The sequence below is a fragment of the Puntigrus tetrazona genome, chromosome 15 (assembly GCF_018831695.1).
Source record: "Puntigrus tetrazona isolate hp1 chromosome 15, ASM1883169v1, whole genome shotgun sequence".
Taxonomy (NCBI): Eukaryota; Metazoa; Chordata; class Actinopteri; order Cypriniformes; family Cyprinidae; genus Puntigrus; species Puntigrus tetrazona.
The window spans coordinates 7,024,590-7,045,362 of NC_056713.1; the positions used below are offsets into that span (position 1 = coordinate 7,024,590).

At 39.8% G+C, this 20,773-nt stretch overlaps 5 protein-coding genes and 1 pseudogene across 6 annotated transcripts in view; 5 read left to right on the top strand and 1 right to left on the bottom strand.

The window, feature by feature from the left end:
* Positions 1-2,180: 2,180 nt before the first annotated feature.
* On the bottom strand, positions 2,181-5,710 carry LOC122358588 (annotated as a pseudogene).
* A 4,760-nt stretch (positions 5,711-10,470) lies between these two features.
* The window catches only part of LOC122358738 (claudin-4-like), a 13,506-nt gene continuing 3,203 nt past the window's right edge, over positions 10,471-20,773 (top strand). Inside the window, exon 1 of the mRNA XM_043258575.1 lies at positions 10,471-10,562. The gene's annotated coding sequence lies outside the window, so the exon portion shown is untranslated. The remainder of the gene's footprint in view (positions 10,563-20,773) is intronic.
* On the top strand, positions 11,246-12,245 carry cldna (claudin a). The gene has a single exon (XM_043258579.1). It carries the CDS (start codon positions 11,300-11,302, stop codon positions 11,918-11,920), a length of 621 nt encoding a protein of 206 aa, XP_043114514.1. The 5' UTR covers positions 11,246-11,299; the 3' UTR covers positions 11,921-12,245.
* LOC122358739 (claudin-4-like) lies at positions 13,121-17,171 on the top strand. 2 transcript variants are annotated; one of them, XM_043258576.1, is made up of 2 exons: positions 13,121-13,822; positions 13,949-14,218. In XM_043258576.1, exon 1 carries the CDS (start codon positions 13,166-13,168, stop codon positions 13,796-13,798), a length of 633 nt encoding a protein of 210 aa, XP_043114511.1. In that variant the 5' UTR covers positions 13,121-13,165; the 3' UTR covers positions 13,799-13,822; positions 13,949-14,218. The 2 variants fall into 2 exon arrangements, with proteins under 2 accessions (XP_043114511.1, XP_043114512.1); XM_043258577.1 differs by lacking the exon at positions 13,949-14,218 and adding an exon at positions 16,049-17,171 and having other exon boundaries at positions 13,124-13,641.
* LOC122358740 (claudin-4-like) lies at positions 17,798-19,212 on the top strand. Its single transcript, XM_043258578.1, has one exon. It carries the CDS (start codon positions 17,874-17,876, stop codon positions 18,501-18,503), a length of 630 nt encoding a protein of 209 aa, XP_043114513.1. The 5' UTR covers positions 17,798-17,873; the 3' UTR covers positions 18,504-19,212.
* The window catches only part of LOC122358734 (claudin-4-like), a 1,999-nt gene continuing 563 nt past the window's right edge, over positions 19,338-20,773 (top strand). The window contains exon 1 of the mRNA XM_043258574.1: positions 19,338-20,773. This exon is cut by the window's right edge and continues 563 nt beyond it. Coding sequence (XP_043114509.1) covers positions 20,279-20,773 — 495 coding nt within the window. The 5' untranslated portion in view covers positions 19,338-20,278.

Sequence of the window (20,773 nt, forward strand, 5' to 3'; positions counted from 1 at the left end):
TCTCGATGGCTCTCCATAGACCACTGCATGTTCCTTTGTTGGTTATTTTCTTTCCAGGCACACAGTGGATGTAGATGTCTCTCAGTTCTGTTATCCTAGTGTTTAGTTTGGATTTGTTTTTGTTGTTGTTGTTGTTTGCACATTTTGGTATGATTACCATTTCTATTAAATCTCATTGTACTTTGATCTTCTCCTGGTTTTCACAGTCGACCAAACATCAGACATACAAAACACAGGAGAAGCTATGAGAAGATTTTGGATGGTTGCCCTCATTCCTTACATTCTCGAGGCAGTCCAGTGCACTGGCGTTATTGACGGCTTACACTCAGTGGTCACTTTATTAGACACATCCTGCTGATCCTCTGTCCCTTTTTTTCTTGGCATGGGTTCAACAGAAGATTCCTCATGGAAAGATTCTCAACCATGCTCCTATGAAAACATCACACAGTTACTGCAAAGGTTTTTTTGAGTGGAGCAATACACACTATTGGACTGAGGTGTTGAGGTCATTGGTGTAACTGAACCCATTGTCAGATTCGTGGAAATAGCTTGTGATCATGTGTGCCATTAGAAGATGAGTGAACGTACTCAAATTCTGGATGTTTAACATTAGTATTCAGACATGACATCTTAAGTTGAGAACGCAATCTTTTGAGCATTGAGTTTCAAAGTGCGCGTCTTTATAAATGATGCATCTTATCAGTGAATTTGCGAGAATGCCGATGTCATGCACGTGTGTATTTCGTGTTCAGTGTGTAGGTGTGTGCATGAGTGTAGTGTTTCTTTACAAAGTGACATCACCAACTACTAGCCTGAAATGAATAATACAGCGCTTTTGGTAACACCTTATATTGGGTAACACTATTAACCATTAAAGGGTTAGTTCACCCCAAAAATTTTAATTCTGTAATTAATTAATGAATTGTCTTCAAATTAAGGTATTTTTGATGAAAACTGAGAGCTGTCTGACCCTCCATAAACAACAACACAACTGAAATGATCCAATGATCTTCCCCTGAAATAAGTATTTTAGAGAGTATCACAATGTGTAAACAGCCACAGATTATTTTCACGTGTAAACTATGCTATTTTTGTGTACTTTGTGCAAAAAAAAGCCACTGATGTCACATGGACTGTTTTATCCATATGGTTTTATTGATGTATCTACAATGTTTATAGAACTGGGAACATTTTGAGTTGCTGTAAATGGACAGTAAGAGATATTTTCATCCCAAATATCTTAATTTGTGTTCAGAAAAACTTACTGGTTTCAAACAACATAAGGGTGAGTAATTAACGTCATCATTTTAATTGTGGGATGAAGTAACCCTTGAACTTGTTTCTTTTAAGCATGGCATATTACTTCCCATATGGGCTATTGATTATTAGTACTTGTAGAGCACATACTATAATTAATACCTTGTTCTGCCTACATATTAGATACCCTTAACATACTACTAAACTACTAACATTTCATTACAACATTATGAAATCTATACACAAAACGTTCCGTCTCCTATACAGTATACATCCACTGTTCACTGTGTATAGATTTATTTTTGAACATATTTAGACACACATCCGCCAGCGTGTTAATGAATGGCAAGTTATGCTAAAGAAGCTTGAAGCTGTTCTCAAAGGCCCAAGCAGGTTCGAGCTCTTCTTCTGAGATTTGTATTTTTGAGGTTTTGTTTCATTCCATGATCCAGTGCTTCATCTTCATCCCTGAAAAAGGCCTATTTTCTGGGACAGGCTTAGATTGGGGCCCAGACAAAGACTAGATTTTTGTGCAGAGAGTAGACCTTATAGCTGGGCTTATAGACAGCTGATTCAACTCATCGCCTCATTATTGAGGCTATGAAAGTATCTTTTCCTCTGTGTTCTTCATTGTTTGGCAACAAAGATGGCACAAAAAGTTCAGTGCACTTGTTAACTCTTTCCCCACCAACTGATGAATAGGGAGCACTATTCAATGCAATCTACTTTTGATCATCTTTCCAAATCTGACCATTGATGTAGACTTAAAAAAATTATTTTTTAAAAAGCATGCTTTTTATGTTGCTTTATTTAAAGAAAATTTCTCACATTCAAATGCATAAAAACATTAAAAATTTTCTTTTTTTTATGTTGTTTTTATTTAAAGAAAATTTCTCACAAAATGCATAAAAACAATTCTTTCATTTTACATAATGCATGTTCATATAAAATAAAATATTATGGGTGTCAGTAAATGATTCCGAAAAAATTACAAAAGTATGAAAGAGTTGATCATTTAAATCAGTTAGGGCCCAATAATCATGGAACATGGAAACAAATTAATTTGTATTTTTCATGATTGTGTTTTAAGGTTATTGTGGCAAACACTTAGACTACAAGTCTTGATAAAACATGAACTATACGTAATATAGATGCATGTAACAAAAAGTTTACAAAAACATACTAAAACACTGAAATTTTAGCTATTGGTAACACAATATTTAAAAGAACATCCTTGATATCAATATGCACATGGCTACACTTTTTTATGTGCTTATAATACTCCGCTTGCAAAAACTTGGTAACAAAAGAAGGCACGCAGGAAATGATACATTTGAATGGCAAAGCAGCAGAACTCACTGTACAGAAACACACAGACTGTCTTGTGCTGTATCATCTCGTTCTCTCTTCAAGACGCAAATGAGCCGCAATGTAAAAAGCGTACGATTGCTCACACGTAGTCTCGTTTGTCGAATACAGCGGGCGGTACAGACCGTGCAACGGAGTAAACCATCCTGCTGGGTGGACCGTACCTATTGTCCTCCTGCGGGGGGCAGCTGCAGCACAGAACCCCCCCTCCAATCAGCAGTAGGGCGCTAGCTGCCCACCCCAGGTACAGAGACGCACCTATCTCCCTCTTCTGTGCCTCTATGATTACGGGGTTGTAGAAGGATCTGATGATGCTGTGAGCAGACCAGCACACGGGAATCAGGAGCATGACGGCAGCGCAGATGAAGGTGACTCCGGCGGCGATCATGACTCTGGATTTGGCCCGCTCCTCGTCTAGGCAGTTAGTGCACTTGGCTCCCATAATGGAGAGCAGGAGTCCCAGTACTCCCATCACGATGGCGATCACGCAGAGAGCCCGGGCCGCCTGCAGATCTGAGCTGAGAGCCAGCATAGAGTCGTAGACCTTGCACTGCATCTGGCCGGTGCTTTGCACCACGCAGTTCATCCAGATCCCCTCCCATATGGTCTGAGCCGTTACGATGTTCACCCCGATGAAAGCCGTGACCTTCCACATGGGCAAAGCGCAAGACACGATGCCTACAATCCAACCCAACACAGCCAGGGTGACCCCGAGTATCTCCAATCCCAGAGCTGCCATTCTGTTTTATTTCGTGCGCTATATGAATTCCATTGACCAAGGAAAGGCTGCCAGCACAATGGTTCATGCTTTATAATGAGACGATGGGGAAGGTGGAGTTATGTTGGAAAAAGTCTGAGGGGATTGGCTAAACTTTGAGTGAGCTTAACCTTGGCATGGAAACGGGTTTGTTTAATGATTTAGCTCTCTTCGTCTGGCATTTTCCACTGAGAGACTAAATGGTGCATAGATAACAAAAGCCCAGAGGATACTGGTTAAAGGATAACTACGGCGAGCTTAGAATTTCGAAAAAGGCTTTGAATGGCTTAAAATGAAAATGCATGCTTCAGAACAGTTATGCCACAAATGCAAACTGAATTTGTTTTGGACGTTGTGAGCAGAGGTTGATTTGAAAGTGATGACTGAACCGATTCGTCACCTCAGAACGAGAAAGTCAGTGAGAGTCAACAAAGACAGAATCAGTTATCAGCAGTCCGCGATTCCTCTAAAATAAACAGCATCTCTCACACGCACACACACACACACACACACACTTACCCTGTAATGAGTCATGCATAGGTATGTGAAGCCTGGTGACCTCGCGTCTTTCTTTGCCGTGTTTATTTATGTTGGAACCAATGGAACAAGTGGAATGAGCATCTTCTAAACCTAGTTACATCAACCTAGTTTTCTTTCAAATGTAGTTCTTGTATATCATCTATGTCAGTGTTTTTAACTCACAGTAAACAAAAATAAGGTTATAGCACCCTTAAGGATGATGTTTAATGACTTCAACACAATAGCAGATTAGCGTATTAACTTACTAGATCTTCGTATATTTCGCTAATTATTGAGCATTTTGAGTTTGAGTAATTATAGAGTTGTTCCCCGTGCAGGTCTCAGTTGCGCTCTCTTGACTAAAGCATCGGACACAAAGAGGTTTAGAGATTAGCCAGAACAACCAGAGCATTGTCTTCCTTCACGTCTGGTCCGTCACGCAGAGTATCATTTGTATTTGTGGTTGACCTTTAAGAGCGGGATTGATTTCAAATAATGATAAAGGGCACGCTTTTAATAGCATTTTTTGCTTTTCTCTAGTTTCTGAGTTTCAGTTTTATTTTTTTTAAATGTTAATGTTATTTAATGCATGTCTGAAAAAAATCAGCTACAATTAAAGCTTAATGAAACTGACTTTATTTTCCACTTTAGACATTGCAATGACTATAATTAACTATACGTCAACTAGCAGTTATTATAGTATTAGTGATTGTTTGAATAATATCTGCTATCACCTTATGCTGACAGAGATTCTACCGACTGTAAGTAACTTTGCAACTTATTCTACTAACTCTAACCTAACAGTCTACTAATATGTGCAGTTGCAAAGTTATTTATAGTTAGTAGAACGTCTAAAATGGACTTAAAATGAATTCATTTTGCTGTTTTAGTGGAACAAAATGGCACGTATCATCATTTAAAAGCTACTGATTATTCATCTATTAGCACTTGAATCGTGCAAAACTTAGAACAACAGATAAAATGACAAAATTGCTTATTGCAACAATATCAAATACATTAAAATACACAAAAACAATAATACTAATCGTATATATCTGCCATCTTGGTAATCAAAGCTCAGCATCAGTCATTCATTCGTTACTGACATTTTAAAGCTTGTTGTCATTACTGAGCAGACTTGTTTCTCCTCTCAGACATAGTCTCTCCTGTCATATCCATTGGCAGACATAGATTTGACCCCTGAGTAGTCCACTCTTGTCGGCACGGCATTGTTCTGCGCTTTCGAGGAGCAGGAACACGACAAAATGGCTCCACCTAGGATCAGCAGGCAGGAGGCGCCCCATCCGAAGTACAGCGAGTTCCCAAACTCCCTCTTCTGCGTCTCCTCCAGAAGCGGGTTGTGGAAATCCAGGATGATGCCGTTAGCCGTCCAACAGACGGCCACCAGCAGCAGCAGCAGCCCGCACGCGTTTACGACGTCACGCCTGCTGCCAGCATGAAGCGCGGCTTGTTGGCTGCGTCCGAGGTGCAGTTGGTGCACTTGGCCCCAGCCACGGCCAGAGCCATGCCCAGCACACCGAGCAGCGTGCTGACCACCGTCAGAGCCCGAGAAGCCTGCAGGTCGTCGGGGAGCCCCAGCATGGAGTCGTAGACGCGGCAGTGCATCTGTCCTGTGCTCTGCACCACGCAGCTCATCCACAAACCTTCCCACACTATCTGCGTGATGACGATGTTCTGGCCTATGTACGCCGCCACTCTCCACATGGGCAGGCAGCAGGCCACCATCACCCCAAGCCACCCGGCCACGGTCAGGATCATCCCCAGGATCTCCAGGCCGGCTGAAGCCATCGCGCTTCGCTTTCACTGACCGCGCTGCTCAGGGTCCTGGATTAGCTCCGATATTAGAGCTCTCCTCGGACTCCAAGACTTGCTTAAATGAAGAAACGGTGAAAGGGAGAGAGAGGGAGGGAGAGAGAGATACAGTTTCTACCTTCTTTATACTGCTAAGAGAAGATGGAAGGTGGAGTCTTAGATGCTGTTTTGTGCGGCACAATAGAGACTGGGGCTTTTGTGGCACTTTTGTCAACTAATTCTCATTAATTTGCTACTGACTCTCAGAGTAGACAGTTAGAGTAGGTTTAGGGTTAGTAGAATAAGTTGACATATACTTGCACCAAAATAAAGTGTTAAAGATATTAAGGATGCAGGACGTAGTTACAAAGTTACTTAATGTTACCTAAAAGAGTGTCCTAAGAAGGAAGCATATTCAAAAGTACTTTTTAGTTGCATTAAAAAGAACAAACATAGCATTTCTTTCTCTCTTAATTGTTCGGCCCCATTAATTATATGGTTCAGATTTCAGTCCAGTTGATCTTTCGGCACCTGCCTGCCTTGGCATCATATAAAAGTATACATTTTTGCCTCACATTAAAATGAAACTCCTCTCATGTGTCCTTCAGAAAATGTGCTGAATCACTCCTGTTTGAGTAGAAACAATTCATCTCTTTGTTTTGTGGAGTCAGACACATAATCCAGCGGGATCTCGGGAGTGATCGCAGGTATTCGTACTGTACAGAAAATCTGTTTCCAGCACGCGTACAGTTTCCATTTGTTTGCGCAGACATAGAAACGTACGTTTTTAACACAAACTGCATACAATTAAAAAACTAAGCTCAATATGCATCATTTGTTTTACCCATTTACCTAAATTACATATAATGCTTTCATTTTGTCTTTTTTGAAATTAATTCCATCACTGCCCGAGACTAAACGAGACTAAATGGTTAAAATAAATAATAAAATTTATCTTACTTGCTCAACGGCTCTAAAACTAGTCACAATAGTGATTCATTTTCCCAAACCCCTCCTTCGTATGACGCTAACCTTTGGTGATTGGTCCGATCGGTCTTATTTTCATCTCATTATTCCCATAATGCCTGATAAAAGCAGTGTTTGTCAGATGCTTTGTGTTACACACAAAGACATTGGTAAATTAAATTGAATTAAACAATAGATTAAATGTGACTTGATGACTCTATTCCAAAAGATAATGCTCCTTTCTCACTAATTAACATTCACTTTAGATTTCGTAAAGTCAGATGTCTTTCCAGATCTCAGGTTCGTGAGTTATGGGAAGTTCTGGATTAGTACATTTGATTCACTCGCAGAAATGAATTCCACCAATTAAATATGTAATTAATTATTCCACTAGACAGGTCAGGTATTATATAACAGTGGTTATAAAGGAACCGCTATTGGAGAACAGAATCCACACGTTAAAATGAAAGGCTATTGAGAGGTTTAATCTTAAGGTTATTTTTTTTTTGTTAGTTTGTTTGGGGATCTGTGTACATGCAGCATGTACTGTGTGTTTAAGTTCATGTGTTCCGCTGATAGAGGGAGCTAGTAGATAACTGCTGTATGCTTGTCTATTTGATGGATGTTGTTTTTGTCTGAAGTTTGTAACCCTGAAAAAATCCTGAGCATGTATAAATAAACATTTATTTATATATATATATATATATATATATATATATATATATATATATATATATATATATATATATATATATATATATTTTTTTTTTTTTTTTTTTTTTTTTTTTTCATTTTTTTAATTTTTTTTTTTAAGAGCACTATCCATCCATCCAGTATCACCTTAATTTAAAACACACACACTCATGTTGTATTTCCATGTTTTATGGAGACTCTCAATAGCTGTAATGGTTTTTATACTGTACAGACTCTATGTGTTATCTTTCTACACCTAAACCTATCCCTCACAGGAAACTGCTGACATGTTTATTTTCTGTTTTATAAGTTTGTTTCCTAATGGGGACCTAAATTCATATCCTTGTAGGGACATTTGGTCCCCATAACGTGATAAATACCAGGTGCACACACACACACACACACACACATTTGTGTTGATTTCATTTCCACTGATTTTCTATCAGATTAATGATATTTTCCTGCCGCTCACCTACTCTTTACAGAAACATATGCTCAACACTATATCTACATCAAATTTTATTTTTTTGCCTTATTTTTTAAGTGTTTTTAACTAGTGAGGGCCAGTCAAATGTCTTATGTGCTATAATATATATATATATATATATATAATATACTATTCAGGAATGCCATGTCAGGGCCATGTCAGGATATGAAAACACTGTGTAATGTAAAATATGGGAACATCTTAAGCACCAACAGAATAATTGAACAGGTGAGCATCGGTCTTTGTAACCTGAATGTAGGCCTGTTAGAACCTGTCTGAAGAAAAGCAATGGCAAATAAACAAACCAGTGATATAAGATTGACATTATTTTTTGTTATGTTTACAATATTACACAACCTGCCTGAGCGCAGCATGCTGGGACTTGGTGTGGGAGTGTGAACCTGTTCCTGCATAGTTTCTCATCATCAGTTCAGATCATTAATCAGGCGCATGTGTTTAAGCCTTGCAGTCTCACACTGGGAGATTCAACAGGTGCAACGGATGATATATAGTGCCCATAATATATAACGTGGTGGTTTGTTTTCCTCATTTAATTTTGAAATTAAAATAAGTTTATCTTTATCTGAGAACAGCTAAAACGGGGGAAAAGAAAGGGTCAGCAAATGCATTTCAGCGCTTTTGCTTTTGTTAACACTGTTGGTTTAGGGTTGGTTAATAATACGTATCATTTCAAACATGATGGAGTGGTCACCGAAAGTGCTAGTTAATGGACACTTCACTGTGAAAGGTGTGTGAAACATGGTACAAGCTTTACCGCTTTGAAAAAAGTACTTTTGATGTTAATGTAGTTCATAGCACATAGTGTGGCCACATCACAAGAAAAACCGCATGAAATATAAATGGAACAATTCTGTAATTATATTACAGCATTATATCAAATTTATATCATTACATCAAACCTGTCCATTGGTTTCCATTCTATCTTTTCCTTTTATTTTTACTTATTATACAATTACAGTAATAATCTCTATCCCTTGCTCTATTCTATATGTTTTGCTCATTTAAACCCCCCTTGCTTCCATTAAGCCAAGACTTAAGACTTAAGCTATCACTTGCATATCATTGCTGTATTTTGTTGATTTCGATTGCTGCGATTGTCGCTTAGGATAAAAGCGTCTGCTAAACGGCTAAATGTAAATGTGAATGTAAATAGCCCTTCGGGAAGGGAAGGCTATTCACTTCCTGAACTCTTTTGTTTTCTGATGTGTAGAGCACTGTTCTTCTCTTCTAGTGTGTAAATCGTTGAGAAGCTGAGCGCTCTGTAATTAGCCGGCGGGGTCAAGCGGCAGACGCTCTCGGTGTTGTGCGGTCATGCTCGATTATTAGAAAGCCTTTTCATTGTTGTAGATGGCTATCTCAGTGTTTGGTGTTGATGATCCACAGAAACTCTGCCCAGGCTGCCCCGGGGGACAAAACTATTAACAGTTTCATCAGAGTCAACAGAGCGTGGCACAAATGACTCACCGCTGGAGGCAGACGTATATATATATATATATATATATATATATATATATATATATATATATATATATATACAGAAATAATATGTTTGTGTATTTATTAGTGCTGGGCAACAACTTATCGGGATTCAGGTGTGTGTATATACATGTAAATATATTTAAAATATTTTCTTTGTACATAAATAATGAATATACACAGCACACACACACATATATATATGTATTTTTTTAAAACTTTGCCCAGCACTAGTATTTATGTTTCTTATGTCAAGACATTATTGTTTCAAATATTGTAATCAAATTTTGACCAAAAAGTCATAGGTTGGCATTTTATGTTTTTCTGATGATATTCCAAAACGCTTGTTGTATGAGCTGTTCGTATTTATTTTACAATTCATATCTTATGTGTAATATTTCCCATGTACTCATTTTCCTAAGAACTAGACCAGCCAGTTCTCCTCGTATCTAAGTGTTTCAGTGTTTTTTAGAGTTTGAAAGCCCTAAGCATGAAGAAACTTGTAACTCAGTTAGGACAAACTGTTAGGACAAACCCTATTCAATTTGTTTGAACAATCTACAAAGTATGAATCGGTAGATCATCGTCGCAACTGATGCCGTATCGGTGTTTCTTCCTCTCTTTCTCTTACAGGTCGCTCATGTGATTATGACTACCGTGCAAATGTCAAATTAGCTATTTAAAAAAAATGAAGTACGCTTGAAAAATGCTGTCTTTATATTTAAATGCGGTCAATCCCATCCCATCCCACGTTTGCATTGAAATGTTGGATTCGAATGCCTCGGATGTGCTTTTAAAGAATTCAAACAACCTCTCTGTGAAGGTAATCTTTTGCAAACCATCTTTCCTCGAATCCATAATTGCAGACATTCCTTACCTGTGTACGTGTGTGAGGAAGCGTATCCTCTTTCTCCTGGCCAAGGGGATTTTAATGAGCTGCCATGTAAAATAGAGCCATTATTGTCCTTCTGGCCACCAAACAGAGCCTTCTTTCATTTATGAAACAATCAGTATCCCTTACTCTGGCCCTCTTTTTTTCTATTTTCCACACCGCAAACACCTGGGATTGACTTTCATCCCTCCACCATGTGCCTCTAAATGTCTGCAAACCCTTGGACAGCGAACACTTTTTAGTTCTTTTATCTATATAGTGCTGCAGTGGCTTTAGGAAAGATTGCACCTCTTTCTCTGGACACTGGAAACCAGGTCAGCAAGCGCATGCTTTTTTCTCTCGTCTGTCTCTTTCGAAATGCTCCTTTTTAGAAAAGCGTGAAATATGAAAAGCGAGGTTTCCCGTCTTATTCGAGCGACCGCTTTGGCTGTCGATGTCTTGTTTGTGAGAGGAGAGTGAAAAACCAATGCGCATGCGGTGTGCTTTGCTCAAAATGACTAACTTCGTAAAACCCATAATTGCAAACTTACAGTTGTCACATAATTATTTCTAAGTAGAGATGAAGTGCATTATGTAAAATCCTCTTCTTAAGCTAAAGCTTGATCCGAACAAGAGAAAAGACAGCGAATCAATACTCGGTGTTGGGTGTGTGTTAGAGGGAAAATCCCTGTTTTATTTCATTGCGTTCGTTTCGGGACATATTGCCCAGTCAGTTATATAACTTCATAGACGCCCATTTACAGTGACTTCCTCGCTTGTAGTTTATTTTTGGATCACTCCTGTGTTTTTTTAAGTGCTGAACCGTTAGTCACTCTAACGTTTTGTTTCCACAAAAACTATGAACAACTACGAAATTGTGATTCATGTCATCCACCCCAATGATTTGCTTGATTAATGACACCACAGCCAGGGGCAAATCACGGTGACGGCGCACCTGAGAGCGGTTCGGGCGGCCCCTCCTTGTTTCCCTTCCCATAAAAGGGCCCGCTTTACTCCTAAGTGCACTAAAGCAGTTCCAGAGACAGAAGACTGTTCTTTTGCCAAAGCTAGTATGGTATCAGCGGGGTTGCAGATGCTGGGCATAGCCCTGGCCATCATCGGCTGGATCGGGGTGATCGTGGTTTGCGCTCTCCCCATGTGGCTCGTCACGGCTTTCATCGGACAGAACATAGTGACTGCGCAGATAACCTGGGAGGGGATCTGGATGAGCTGCGTGGTGCAGAGCACAGGACAGATGCAGTGCAAGGTGTACGACTCCATGCTGGCCCTCAGCTCGGATCTGCAGGCGGCTCGAGCTCTGATCGTGGTCTCTATCCTGGTGGGGGTCGTCGGCATCCTGCTCGCGGGCGCTGGAGGGAAGTGCACCAACTGCATCGAGGACGAGGCCGCCAAGGCCAAAGTCGGCATCATTTCGGGGGCCATCTTCATCGTGGCTGGGGTTCTGTGCTTGATTCCCGTCTGCTGGACGGCCAATACGATTATAAGGGACTTCTACAGCCCTTTGACGGTCAGCGCACAGAAGAAAGAGCTGGGGGCCTCGTTGTTCATCGGATGGGCTGCTTCGGGGCTGTTGATTATTGGGGGGGCGTTGCTTTGCGCAAACTGCCCTCCTAAAGATCAGTACGCTGCCAAGTACACGGCTCGGCCTGGAGGAAACAAAGGCTACGTATGAAGAGGAACCGAGGAGGACTGACTTGTTTTGTACGTGAATGTTATTTCAGGGGTTGAATTAGCAGACGCCTGCCAATATTTGAAAGTAATTATGAAATACAAAGAAAGTTTCAACGGAACTGTATGAGAACTGTAAATACCTCTCTTTTTTATTCTGCCAGCTGGATTCACACACCGCGTGGATTCCCTTTTCAGATACGCGTAAAGTGTTAAAGATTTATACCGAATGTAAATGCAATCGTGTTGTGCTTCGTGACAGATATTTGTGCTATGCAACAAAATATTTCAATATATGCATTTCAATAAAAAAACTGCAAAACACTAAATGATTTGAATGTGACTGTATTTGAATTCTAGGATCGCAGTTTGTAATCTTTGTTTAGAAAGACAGTTAGGTTCCTGATAATTATCTGACAAACACGTCATCTGGGAGGTGTCATAACTCATCATGGGATATAATAACTACACGATGAGTGAGATTCACACACACCCACACTTACACAAAATCAGAGTGAAATCAATGGTGTAGGACTGGAAGCCTTCTTAAAAAATATACTTCAGATTTCTTTTTTTCCCCGTCAAACTTAATACTTGAATCATGTCTACATATATCCATGTTCTTGGTAAAAAATCTTGAGTTCACATGTTGTAGGTGGATGCAGGTAGCTTACTTCAGCCCTCTCCTGGCCCTTATTGTCATTACGTGATTTTTTATTTCAACATGAAGTCGTTCTTCTTGTTTACAGCCAGATGGCAGCAATCTAGCCCAAACACAAAGCTTCCTATTTTCTTTGTTTCACCTTTTAGTTTTTTTTTGTTTGTTTTTGAAGAGTTTTAAAATAAAATCTGAAGACGTCCATTGGAGTTTCGTAGCCGTTAAACTTAAAATGCCTTAAGAGATAACTGCAGTAAAGTTGAGACAGTTTTGTGCGATTTCGAATTTCAAGGATTTTCTATCATAAAAATGTGCATACATTAAATATTTCCAACAACTATATCCTTTCACAGTGCCTTTTACGTCAGAGCAAGGTCGTTTAGAAAAGCTATTTGTTAACTGACCTTGGAGTGTTTGTCGAAGCCATTCGTTTTGTGTTTATAGTGTAAATGTGCAATCATAGGGGCTCCGTGAAGAAATCATCAGCTCAGGAGAACCAAACTCCACCTTTCCCAGCCTTTCCTATAAATACCAAAAGTATCTAGTTTGCACACTTTCGGCGACTTTTCACTGTGAAGGCTGTGGTTAAAAATGGCCTCCCAAGGGCTCCAGATTATGGGCATATCCACAGCCATGCTGGGTTGGCTGGGGGTCATCATCGTGTGTGCTTTGCCCCAGTGGAAGGTGTCTGCATTCGTCGGAGCCAACATCGTCACGGCGCAGATCATCTGGGAGGGCATGTGGATGAACTGTGTGGTGCAGAGCACCGGACAGATGCAGTGTAAAGTCTACGACTCCATGCTGGCTCTCAGCTCTGATCTTCAGGCGGGTCGGGCCATGATCATCATCTCTATTCTGACTGGACTCTTTGGGATCGTGGTTTCTCTGGCTGGTGGGAAGTGCACCAACTGCATTGAGGACCAGGGCTCTAAAGCAAAGGCGTGCATCGTCGCGGGCATTCTGCTCATCATCTCCGGCGTTCTGTGTCTGATCCCGGTGTCGTGGGCGGCACACACCACCATACAGAACTTCTACAACCCCATGATGATGGAGGCCCAGCGGAGGGAGCTGGGCGCAGCTCTGTATGTCGGCTGGGGGTCGGCTGGCTTGCTTTTACTGGGAGGAGGAATACTTTGCTGGAACTGCCCGCCGAAGCCGGAACGCATCTACAACCCCAAGTTCTCCGCCGTGAGGACCAATTCTACTCCGAGAGAGTTTGTCTGAGACACAGAACCCTTTCGACCGGCCCCAAATGCACACTCAATTGGATCTAATTCATCACTGTATGTCAGCAGTTCATCTGTAGAGTTACTTGACATTTCCTTTTTTACATGTAATCTCTTCCCCTTCACAATTACAAAGAATTGTGTATACATATCTTCTAAATGGAGATTAAATGTTGTAATAATATTTATGCTGTATAATTTTTTCGTATTATTTAGTACTTTTTTGTTTATGTTTTTTCTATCCAGTAGAGAAAAGCTTGAATTGATGAAACATAGTCCTTAAGTGCAATACAGGTTTCTTATTATAAAAGAGTAATGGATATATATTATTATATTATAAATATGTATTCAAATTTTATTTAAAATGCATACAACAGGGTAAATTACCTTCAAAATTACATTAAAAAAATGCAACTGCTTTCTGATTGCTTGTAAATTACATTTCTTTAGTTTTTCCACAAAACTGCAATGTATTTCTGTATTTTATATTTTGAATGTATAGTAGGCTATTTTAAGGAAGATTTTAAAAAAGTATGAATAAATTAATTTATAAGTAAAGTTGGGAGAATAAATGAATTGTAAATAATTAATTGATATTGTGTGAATAATATTTAATTAAATTATCAATAAAAAGTAACTGTAGTCTGATTTTGAGTATTTTAATAAGTAATTCTAGTCACAAGTCATTAATGTTTGTAATCTTATTATGTACTCCAGAATAAATGTAATTTACTTCCATGTCTTTTTTTATCATCCTTTAATTTATCATGTGAATATGTATTTCAATAAAACAAATGCAAAGCATCCTAAGTGCTCTGACTGTGATGTATGGTATTATTAATATTCTTAATAATAGTTAATAGAACTTTTGGGTAATACACTTTCAATAATATTTCGCAAACAAACAAATAAGTAGATGAATAAATAAAAAGGACATGTTTAAATGTTAAACGTAAAATCTCATCTGCACTAATCAAAACAGAATATTTCTCTGGCTCTATTTAGCATAACACCCTCGTTAACATACGGTATGTTTATATGACGTGATCCACTTTCACAGGAACGTCTGTGTTATTATTCTAGCTGTAACGGCATATTGTTCCAGTGATGGAAACTCAAAGCTTGCTGTGAAATTTTTAATAGGCTCATAAACACTTTTTCTTGTCAGTCTTGTGCTGATGAATTTTCATCTTGATCTCAACCCTATAGAAAAAGAAAGATGTACATATGACCTATATACGTTTTCTGAACCTGGTAACACATATATCTTTTGTGTACATATATATATATATACATATATACAGTATATAGTATTTCACCTCTTTAAAATCTTAAAACACCAGTGCCGTGTTGTGTAATGATTAATAGACCCATAAATAGGTTCTTTGAGGGCACTTCTAAGAAATAGTGATTCATTGGCTTCACTGGGATGCTCTTGATGTTTGTGGGAGCTGCTGGGGAATCTGGTCAGGCTTGAAAATTCACTTTTGTTACACCTACATGTCAACTAATCTCATTAGAGTGTTAGTGAGTATTAGTAGACTGGTTTGGGTTGGAATAAGTTGACATGTTCTTGAACAGCTAGCTATAGTCAGTAGAATGTCTGTTGGTAGATCATCACAAAAAAGAGTTATTAATCAGACAATCTACTAATATTCTAGGCACAGAGTTACTTATCAACAGACTGTTTAAAAGGGACCATGAAAATAGAGTTTTACCAGAAATTCACCTTTACACGGACACCGTGGAATGTTAAGGTTTTTAAACGAATTCTTGAACTGCAACATTCTAAACTAAAATAAAGCTTGAGCATTCTAAAAACTCACTGTTATCTTGTCTATAAAAGAATCCTGAGCTGAAGATATTTCTATATTGAGAAAAAGTACTTAATCTTTGCTATTGCATTTGGTAACATAAATCATATGTACTATTTTATTTTGAGTCTTGCAAAACACCGGTGTTCATTAACTTTAGGAGAATCTTCGAATCTTTGTTCATTATCTTTGAGAGTTAAGAGGATCTAGACAGCAGCTATGCGCAGTCAAAACCAGATCTGAATGCGTCTTCGTAGAAAGCGCTGAGCAGGCAGCACATATCTTGTTTAGCTGGAATAACCAACCAGATACACAAAACTCCTCCCAGAGAAGATCTGTGTCTAAATCAAACAGGCCACCACTTCCTGCTTGTTTCTCAAACACCTATGGGTTAAGACCAGACCAACAGCTGCGTTTGAGTTTGAAGGACCCAGCAGCTTCGACATGGGGAGGATTGCTAAAGAGGTTTCCGGCCAGGTCTTGTGCTTCGTCGGATTCGTCGGCATATGTGTCTGCTGTGGCATTCCCATGTGGCGCGTGACTTCGTACATCGGTGCCAACATCGTCTCGGGCCAGATCGTCTGGGACGGCTTGTGGATGAACTGTGTGATGCAGAGCACAGGACAGATGCAGTGCAAAATCCAAGACTCGATCATGAGACTGACCCAGGACTTGCAAGCGGCACGCGCGCTGACCGTCATCGCAATAGTGATCGGCTTCGTTGGGATGCTCTTGACGTTTGTGGGAGGCCAGTGCAGCAGCTGTCTGAAGAAAGAGTCCTCCATGGCTAAGGTGCTGATCGTGGGTGGCATACTGTGCATCATCGCTGGAGTCGTCTGTCTCATTCCCGTCTGCTGGTCCTCAGCCTACACCATTTCAGATTTCCAGAGCGTTCTCACGATCGAGACCCAAAAGAGAGAGCTCGGGGCATCCATATACATCGGCTGGGGCGCCTCAGGGTTTCTTCTGTTAGGAGGGATCATTCTGTGCACCTCCTGCCCACCGAGAGAAGATATGTATCCAAATTACCCAGCCATGTACCCCTATCAAGGACCTATTTACGGGCCTCCTGGGTCTTATATACCTGCTAAAACATACGCTCCGAGTGCTGTGTATACTGGAGCTTATGTTCCTAACAAACCTTATCCAGCCCCAACTTACTCGCCTGTCCCAGGACAATATATTTAGGGACGGACAATAATATCAACTGACCCTTTCTGAAACATCTTTAAATGAAATCTCTACTGTTTGGTTAAATAAAATGTGTAAATGTATGTATGTATGACTTTGGAAAATCTCGTTTGTCTTCTTTCTCTTCTCATTAGTTGTTCTACTGGAACAGATGATGTAATGCTAACGATGTATATATGTATGTTTGAACAGAGGAAGTGAAATCTGCAAGTACTCAAGTTGTTCATTTATTTGTTCAAATTCAATTATTTTCTGTGAATTGATGTTAACTTTGATTGTTTCTCCAATGGGGAATATTTTAACAATGCGTGTAGCTTTGTATTTTTAAAAATCTTGTCAATAAATATATTTCAGGATTATTGTAAACGATGTCAGAGTTTCATTTATATATTTGTCCTCCATTAACTGAAAATTAAACCTTTCTGCCTATGGCTGTCAACAGACAAAAATGAATGAATATAAAAACGCAAAATAAAAATAACTAATGATATAATTAAAATGGCCATTTAATTTTTTTGAAAGAAAAGAGCTGATGTGATTGCATTGTAAATATTACTTGGAAAGCACCGTGGATTCTACCTGGACGTTAACAGGAAGTCAATTCAAAACTATGTTGTTGTTGCATAGGTTTGGGTTTCAGTCACAGCAAGTCATGAATGTTAACTAACACAATAAGCGTTAATTTCATCCATCAAACCACTATGTGTTATATCATTCAGCTTTATTTTCAGATTCAAATTTTTTGCTTTGATTCTCGACTAGTTTGTGTGTGATATCTCTCTAATCCTTTTGGTTGACGACTTGGTTCCATTGTGTTTGTCTGACGCTTCATTGTTTCTCGTTGATGAGCATCTCACCGAAACTAGCCTCTGTATCGTCATTCCCTGCTGGGGAATCTGGTCAGGCTTGAAAATTCACTTAAACTCGGTTTCATGTCCATCCGACTTAGACTCCTCCCTCTTAAGATAATCTTAAAACTCTGAAAGCGAGAATCAGAAGTCATTTAAAGTTTTGCAGAGAAGCAAACACTTACTTCCAAGCCCACGAAGTCAACTAAAGGAGAGAAAAATGGTGTCTATGTGCCGACAGATGCTAGGCCTGTCCCTGGCCATCATTGGTTTCTTGGGAGCGATTGTGATCTGCGCCCTTCCCATGTGGAAGATGACCGCGTTTATTGGAGCCAACATCGTGACGGCGCAGATCATCTGGGAAGGCTTGTGGATGAACTGTGTGGTCCAAAGTACGGGACAGATGCAGTGCAAAATCTACGACTCGCTCTTGGCTTTACCTCAGGACCTGCAGGCTGCTCGGGCTCTTGTGGTCATCGCCATCATCATCTGCCTCTTTGGGATCATCCTGGGGCTCGCCGGTGGAAAATGCACCAACTTTGTCGAAAAGGAGGAATCCAAGGCAAAGGTGGCTATCGCCAGTGGTGTGATCTTCATCGTCGCTGGAGTGCTGGTCCTGGTCCCCGTCTGTTGGTCAGCTAACACCATCATCAGGGATTTCTACAATCCCCTTCTCACAGATGCCCAAAGGAGGGAGCTCGGGGCTTCTCTCTACATCGGATGGGGTGCTGCCGCTCTGCTGATCCTGGGAGGAGGTATTCTGTGCAGCTCTTGCCCACCTAAAGAGGACAACTACAACATCAAGTACTCTCAGCCACGGTCCACTGCCACCAGCAGAGCCTACGTCTGAAAGTAATCAAGCATGCAAAAACTTTTTACTTACCTTTATCGTAAAACCTCTTTATTCCCGCAACTGGGTTTTTTTTTCGAGAAACTGAAGAAAGGACAGTATCTGATATGGCGTAGTGTATTTTGCGCTGGGATTTTACAGATCACTGAAAGAGAAAGTATGCATTTATGATGTGATGAGAGGAATCTAACTCAGGGAAGCGACAGAGATCTGAAATGTTAATTATGTTTTTAATATATATATATATATATATATATATATATATATATATATATATATATATATATATAAAACAAGCTATTCTTGTAACTTATGTTGAATGTGACAATATGACTAGTACCATTAATCATTACAGACTGGTAATAAATTACAATGGCTATGGTTTTATAAAATGTACATTAACCTTTTAAGCTTTTTCTAAACATTAATTAGCATTTTTGCACAATTTTGCCTTAATCAGTGAATTTGTCTTACTGTTTGTTTATTAAAATAAATGCTTCTGTAAAACAATTTATTATACTGCATTGACATCATTTCATTGTAATAGTTTGATAGTACTGAATATTCTCACGTCAAAGAAAATCATCAGATCATGCTGAAACTGTTGAAAATGGTTGGCAAAAGCCTCCTGTAAAACCGGTTTCTTGCAATGTTGTTAAACCAAAAAATGTTGTTACTGAAAAAATAAACGACTATCAGACATGTTTAATCTGTGTCCTCTTGTAGTCAAAACTGAAGAAACATTGTTTCTTCAGAAATATTTGCTCAATGACATTTTTTCAAATGAGTGAACAGATACTCTATAACCTTGTTTGCTGCCACTATTTTATGTACATATTTTATATACATATTTAATATGCTCCTCAGTGGTAAAAGACCAGCCAGCGGCGGATTAAAATAATTAGAATTAGCCAGCAAGCTGAAAAAGGCTAATTCAACCTAAATAAAATGGGTGTAAAATCACCACATCTATGACAATGCAAAAAAAGAGGAGGAAGGAGAAACAGATTTTTTTCAAAGGCTCAACCACACCTTCTTTCAGCCTCTCTAGAAAAGGCAATGGCCGTGTTTTTACCGAGCATGTAGAAGAATGTTATTAATCAGAATTTGGTCAAATTCTAATTATGTGTCTATGATGGGTCATACAGATATAAAGACTTCAATGTGTTGTTGATGGGCGTTTTTGAGATCTCTATTCTGTACGCCAACATTAAACCCATGCCTGAGATTCATGTGCACTCATTTCAGCACAGAACTGTTTAAAAAAACTCAACTTTTGTAAAGTTTGACATTTAAACAACAACAAATCCACCGAATCTCTATTCCAACCAAAACACTGTGAAGTTGTTTTGCTGAAACTTCAGGTCCTCCCAAACCGGTTAGACGAGATGTCAGAGGCGATACTAGCAAAGGCATTTGTCTGAATATTACCAACAAGATGTGGGTCACGAACGTTTGCGAGACATTTTGTCTTAACATTAAATACTGCACTTCATATGGACCTGGAATAAATAAAGCAACGCTGCATTCAACATATAGAAAGCTTTCGGTGTGCTTCTAAACATGCATATTTTAATAAAAACGACATTGCTCCATTCAGGAATTGACAAAGGAGCGTAAACTGATCTCTCATATATTTCAAACCCCTTTATTGTCACAAAGCCGCTTGCGCCCTCAGTTTCTGCTGATTCTCATTCGGCTAGCATGCTTTCTTCTCAACCCAGCGCGTTTACCACCTAAATACGGTCTTAGCGTTTGGAGAAGCCACTATTGAGATGACGTCTATGGACATGCAGTTACTGGGCTGCGTCCTGGCCCTGTTCGGCTGGGCTGGAGTGATAATTGTGTGCGCCTTACCCACGTGGAAAGTCACGGCCTTCATTGGCACCAACATTGTGACCTCTCAGGTCTTCTGGGAGGGGATCTGGATGAGCTGCGTGGTGGAGAGCACCGGACAGATGCAGTGCAAGGTCTACGACTCCATGCTGGCTCTGAGCCCCGATCTGATAGCTGCCCGTGTCCTGCTGGTGTTTTCCATCCTGGTGGGCATCGCTGGGATTCTCGTGGCGCTCGTCTCCGGGAAATGCACCAACTTCATAGCCGAGGAACGGGGAAAAGTGAAAGCGTCCATCGTCGCCGGAGTGCTCCTGATGGTCTCTGGAGTTCTGTGTGTTATCGCCGTGTCCTGGACCGCCGTCATTATAGTGAACGACTTCTATAACCCCCTGTTACTGGATGCCCAGCGCAGGGAGCTGGGGGCTTCGCTGTAC